Source organism: Coffea eugenioides, chromosome 7, assembly GCF_003713205.1.
Source record: "Coffea eugenioides isolate CCC68of chromosome 7, Ceug_1.0, whole genome shotgun sequence".
NCBI lineage: Eukaryota > Viridiplantae > Streptophyta > Magnoliopsida > Gentianales > Rubiaceae > Coffea > Coffea eugenioides.
In genome coordinates, this window is record NC_040041.1 from 22,926,845 (window position 1) to 22,933,506 (window position 6,662).

General features: G+C 33.6%; 1 protein-coding gene across 1 annotated transcript in view; it reads right to left on the minus strand.

The window, feature by feature from the left end:
- Nucleotides 1-698: 698 nt before the first annotated feature.
- LOC113777154 overlaps nucleotides 699-6,662 on the minus strand; it is an 8,239-nt gene continuing 2,275 nt past the window's right edge. The window contains exons 2-5 of the mRNA XM_027322194.1: nucleotides 1,983-3,002; nucleotides 1,593-1,836; nucleotides 1,175-1,514; nucleotides 699-1,024 (exon numbers count right to left, since the gene is read on the minus strand). Coding sequence (XP_027177995.1) covers nucleotides 699-1,024; nucleotides 1,175-1,514; nucleotides 1,593-1,836; nucleotides 1,983-3,002 — 1,930 coding nt within the window. The remainder of the gene's footprint in view (nucleotides 1,025-1,174; nucleotides 1,515-1,592; nucleotides 1,837-1,982; nucleotides 3,003-6,662) is intronic.

Sequence of the window (6,662 nt, forward strand, 5' to 3'; positions counted from 1 at the left end):
GCAGTACTTGATTACTAACCAAAATGCCAAAGAAACTAGGTCCAAAACATCTTTCTTAGGACAGTAGCAAAAGTGAAACTAAAACAGCAGTAGCAGTCAAAAAATTGCTTCAATGACACTTGCTTAGTTGGAACACTATGTGAAGTCCAACTGCACAACTGATATTCTTTCAATAAAGTGCATTCCTATAAAGAGCAGCAATGGTGGAAGGACATGTGCGCCTTGTATGGTTGACTCTGCGACACACTCCACACTTGTAGTTCTTTTCACCATTCGATTCCTGGGCAAGAAAAGCAATAGAAAAAGGTTAGTCTATTGAAAATGAATATGATACTACAAAATTACGTTGAAATAATTACAAAATTGAATTTACTGAACTAGAACATGGTTTCTATTTTCGGAGACTTGACTGGATGTAAATAAAATTGATGTATTCTGTCTTGCCATTGGTGCTTCTGGCATAAATCCTTCATGAGAAGATGTGCTGCTAGCAGGCACACCAGTGGCATTTTTATTTTTCTTATTTGAAACAAAAGCAGTTTCTCTAGTTTGAACTTGACTCCCTTCATTTATTTCAACCATCAATGCATTTGTGACTATTGTGACCAGTCATCTTGCATTTCCTGCACTTGTAAGACATCAGGCCTATTCTACTCAACTTCTGCACCTGCTTTGAATTCTTCTTAGGAGCTGGTACTTCATCTGGCTCCCTCCTTCTTACTTAGTCTTCCAGGCAACTTGATTTTTTCCGGAGGAAGCAAAGGACCCTTGTTTGCCTTTGGCCATAATTCTTCTCCATCCATAGGGCCTATAACTGGAGAGTAGGCCCTCATATAGGCTTCCTTTGAATAACAGTCATGAACAAAAGTTTTAGGTTCTTCATCTGTCAAAGTGATGGCACTATATGCATGTGAACAAGGTATTCCACTGAGGTCCCATTTTCTACAACTACAAGTTCTACTTGCCAAATCCACAGTATATCTATCCCCATACATGCATCTAACTTCATATTTCCACACTCCAGCTGCAGTAGCAATACATGTCCGAGCATTATCTTTAATTTTTTTCAAACTTTTTTGTATCTTGGGACATAGTTGACCTTTTTGCTTCTTCATCCACTCTCTTTTTTTCTCCATCCTAACCATCAATTAGAATCTGATGGTCTCTAGCATACCAATTATTGGTTGTTCCCTAGCATCCAAAATTATAGAGTTGAAACTCTCACATAAGTTATTCAGAAGGATGTCACACTTGGAAAGTATCCTAAAGTGTGATCTGGTCCACTCCTTTGGTGTTGTATGTTTCACTAGCCAATTGAATGCTTCTACATCGAACTCCTTCAATGATTCCATTTCACTAGCAAATCTGCTTTCATAGGAAGCTCTTGCAGCAGACCATATTCTATCTTTTAATGCAATGCCAGGATGCTCTTTCTTGAAGTTATTATACATGTGTCTCACACACATGCGGTGTTCCACACCCGGAAGTAGCTCATGTATTGCTTGAATGAGTCCCTAAAAATGGGTTATTTTCATTAATTAATTAGGCAAGAAAATATAATTATCCAATTCATAAGAGAAACTATAACTGACCTTTTGCTTATCAATCATGAAAGTCCACTTTCTTTCATTTGTGATATGAAGATCATGCTTCAATTCTGTGAGAAACCATCTCCATGTGTGCTTGTTTTCTATTTCAACAACTACATACATCACGGGGAATAATTGGTTGTTTGGATCTATCCCTAAAGCAGTAAGGAGAACTCCTTTGTGTGGCCCTCTAAGATGGCAGCCGTCAAGTCCTACAACAGGTCTGCAACCATCCAAAAACCCTCTCCTACAAGCATCAATACACAAATATAATCTTTTAAATTGATCATCACCCTCATCATTTTCTGTAGTAGTCATAAAAGCATTAGAGCTAGGATTTTTTCCTCAATTGCAAGACAGTAGTCCCATAGCTTGTTGTATTGCTTTGTGTACTTTCCCTCTATCAATTCCTTTGCTTTTGCTTTGGTTCTATATGCTACATTCCTAGTGATAGTTGCATTGACATCAGTATGAACTTTATTTACAAAGTCACCTGGTTTGTAATTGGGGTTCAACCTGAAGTCCTCCAAGTACTTGTCACATAAAAACTTAATATTTGCCATCCCATGATCTGATGTTCTTCCACAAGTGTGAGTTGTCATCATTGTCTTTATTATAAAGTCCCCAGTTTTATCTAATTTAGATGCATATGCAAACCAATTGCACCCTTTTCCCTTGCAATATGCTCTCACCCGTATCAAATCATCTTTTTTGAATCTGATTTTTCTACCCCACTTGACTCCATGTGCTCTGCATGCTTTTTTGAACAGCTGTTTATCAGTAAAAACAAGTTTCAATTTGAACTTTGGGTCATCCATGTCAGTTTTAGGATTAAACCTCTCATATTTTCTTGATTTAGAACAAATTCCCCCTTCGTTATCACTTGAACTTGAGTTGCTATCGAATTCCTTGTCTGTTGAAGAATCTGTCTCCTCAACACTATCAAAAGAAGTTTCTTCTATACCATTATATTTTTCGTGTCCAGCTTCAAGGTTGCTTTTATTCACCCTAAATTGATCAGCAATTTTAACCCAATCATTTTCCCTTTTACTAAAAGTCCTGTAAAATTCATCTTCATCACTAAAATCATAATCACTATCGTGGAACTTCTCCTCTCCACTTGATTCATCATCTTCCACTAAATGGTCTGACTTTCTTTTACTGATTTTTTTGCTATGACAAATTTTTTTACTATTCCTTCTCGTCTTCCTTGCTACACTAGCGTGTTTGCCTCTAGCACAATTAATAGGTGTACCATTAGTTTCACCTTCATTATTAGCAGTAGTAGTTTCATCTCTGCTAATCGCCCCATCAGCTTCACACTTGGGATTTTTATCTTCACCACCATAGCTGTCTTTATCATGGTCAACATGAGCTTCTTCTTGGGCATTACCATCAAGAAACGCTGTTTGCCTATGCACAAAAAAAAAACATCAACCATCTTTTTCCACTCCCCAATCCTTGCCAACTCCATTGCATCCTCTTCAGAGAATATGTAAAGCAAGCCATCTTGCATTCTTTGACCAGGTAGTAAGTAGTAATACCTAATAGAATGTTCTTCATATCCAAGCTCCTCTGCAATCTTTCGTTTGGTGAGGAACCCATCATTTTGACCAACCTAATACTCCAACTCATGACTCAATCTTAGCTCCTTTCTTTTTCCCTCAAGAAGAGAAGACACAAACAAAGACAAGGAGAAAAACTCCCCAACTCCAATTCTCGGCCCTCCTCTATCCCAAGAATTTTCCAACACACCTTTCACCTTTGATTCTTATTTTAATGCAAACTGGTTCAATTTTTTTCTCTTTTCTTTTTTCTTCTTTTCTTTAGCTTTAATGATCAATAATTTTGTGGATTTTATGAAATAAATTGGTTGCTGGTGTTGTTGTAGTTTTTTGGAGTAAGCCATGAATAAAAATTAAGAAAAGAGAAATGGTCCTGTGAATGCATGTTAAATGTTTGTAAAAATGCCAAAATGAAAAATAAATCGAATTAATGAATTTTTGTGCATATTTTCAGTAGGATAGTTGGTTATAACTAGTGAGGGGCCTGAAAGATATCCGATTATTCAAATTCTGGAGTTTTTGAGCCTCAAAAGGCATTGAAATATTTTTCTTCATTTTTTGGGCTGTTTTGCTTTAATGCATTGTTTTATTGTTTTTTTTTTCTAAACTATGATTATAGTTGTATTGTAGAAGTCACAAAGAGTGTATTGGTATAAATTTTATGATTTTTGGTGAAGGTTATAGTGATTTAAAAATAAAAACTGGGCTTTTTGGCAATTTCATTACTTTTGATCCATTTTTTGTAAAAATTAAGCCCAAAAACGGATTCTACGTGAAAAATTAAGTAGGAGGTGTATTTTGGTGAAATTTTGTGACCAGAAAATTAAGCTTTAGCCTGCCAGAAAAGAAGAAGAAAAGGGGAGGAGGAAGAAAGAAAAAGAAAGAAAATAAAAGAAAAAAAAGGGAGTGGGCTAATGTTTTCTTTCTGGTAGGCTAGTTTCTTTATTTTTGGTTGGGCTAGAGGTTTCTTTTTCTGGGTTTTCATCTGGACTTTGGGATAATTTTTTCGGTTAGGCTTGTTTCTCTTTTAATGAAGATAGCTTGCATTTTTCTTTTGGGCCGAAAACGTCTAGCCCAAGCAACTAAAAATAAATGGTCCAGAGCCTTTCTTCTTGCCCAAATTAGAAACTGAAATTTTTACTTTAACCCCTGATCTTTGAAGTAATTTTATTGTGGCCCATAAATTTTTGATTTATTTCAATTAGGCCCTTAATTTAATTGCAATTGGATCCCTAAATTTTATCTTTTGTTTAATTTTGACCTCTAAACTTTTTAAAAAAATTTTGCCCCAAAAATTTTCTAATATTTGCAATTTAGTCCCTTGTGACTTTTTGACTCTCTCTCTATTATAATTGTGTTTTTTCATCAATAGCTAATTATGTTACTTTTGAATGTATTCAACTTGTAATTTTTAGATGTCCTTAAGTTTCTTTATGTTTGATGTATTAATGTGAATTTAGTACTTTTATTATTATTATTATTTCAATTAAATTGGTGCCATGATTCTTTTGTTCATTTTGAGTATAAATAGGGCAATTTGACTCCATTTAATCACCACTTCAAAACGGAGGTACCCCTATTATTATTTAAATGTCAATTACGTGCTCTTATGTGTTTCTACATGTTCTTATGTGTTTATATATTTTTATATGCTTTGTTATTTATTTGATTCAAATGGTCATTCAAATTTTCTTATATTCGTTTAGTTAAGTTTTATAATTATTTGGGAAGTATTTAAATATTTCGAGATGTAATAGATAGGTAATATTTTTGAAAAATTATAATTAGATAGACAAATGTAATAGATAAGATAGATGAGTTTATTTTATTATATTTTTCCATTTTAGATTGTAATTAGGTCTCCTATTGTAATAGATAGGATAGATAGGTTTATTTTATTATATTTCCCCATTTTTGATTGTTGTTAGACTCCCCGCTGTAATAGGTAGGTTTTGTGTGTTTGCTTGGCTTATGTGTTATGTGTTTTATCCGCTTTTCTTAGAATTTTTGCATCTAGATATTATGTTTATGTGTTACGTGCTATGTGCTCTTATGTGTTTATTTGTTTTAATTTATGCGATATTCGTTATTATTAATGCATGACGTCACCACACTAGTCCAATGCTAGTTGTGGCTTCTCACTCCACCTATTTGCTAGTCCAACGCTAGTAAGTACTTTTAGAAATGGGTTAGTCCAATGTTAGACCCTTAGATCGTTCATGCGTTACATTCATCTCTTGCGTGACATTTATTACATTTTCATGTACATTTTTTTTAGAATTTTTTTTCATTTGCATGATATTCCCTATTATATTATCCTTTACCCTCAACCCTCTATATGTATTAATCATACCATTAGAACTGCATCTCATTTAAGAAATTGCAAAATAAGTTTGTTCATTTGCTTGTATAAATTTGGAGAATTACTCTTTGAACATGAGAAATGGGTGATTATAACTTTTTAATTTAGATACCCCATTAATCCCTGTATAAGAAAATTATGTCACGAGTTTTTGCCTCCCATACCCATTATATTGCATCCCTTTTTCCTTGATCACTAATATTTATATATATAATCTAATTTTCTTTTCTTTTGAATTTCATTTTGCATATTCGTGACCCTTTCAAGGGATTATTTTGGCCTTCACAATTAATGCGATTGATATCAATTAAACCCTTGAATGGATATTTTGTCCCTTTCGATATTTTCTATAACTTTACATTTGCAGCCATGTAGGAAACATCCAAATATGATAAATTTAAGGGTTAGATTAGAAAATTTTTTACTAAACCTCGCACATAGTTTAGACTAGGTTGAAAGGGTGTCTTAGGTTCGAGTCGATCGAACCTTTGCCTTCCCTTTTTTCAATCGTAACTCCCAAACTCATTTTCTCTTATTTTCAAAGACCTAAAGTTGTTGAAAAGGGCTTTATTTTATTTTATTTTATTTTTGTTAAAAACATTTTTGAGTGATTTGGTACACCCAAACTCAATACCAAGTGGCGACTCCTATTTTTTCTTAAAAACCCTTTTAGACTAAATTTTGGGTCCAAACTGTCACATTCTTTAAAGTCTCATTCTAGGCCCTTTTTCACTTATTTTTAAATAAAAATCACGATGACAATTGAAGTGAATATTCATTGAAGGAGATTGTTTATTATTTTGAAGGATATAAGGGAGTGATTGGTGGAGTGTATAGTGATATTGAAGTGACTCCTAGAGGGAGCTTGTATCCTTTTATATTGATTGAGTTATTATATTATGACTTGAAATGTTTATTAAATATGTTATGTTGCTGAAATTTGCAGATTTATGTTACTTATTGATTGGTGGATTGTACAGTGATATTGAAGTGACTCCTAGACGGAGCTTGTATCCTTTTATATTGATTGAGTTATTATATTGTGACTTGAAATGTTTATTAAATATGTTATGTTGCTGAAATTTGCAAATTTATGTTACTTATTGATTTTTTTTAGGACCTCACTGGGTGTAAGTTCAATCCTTT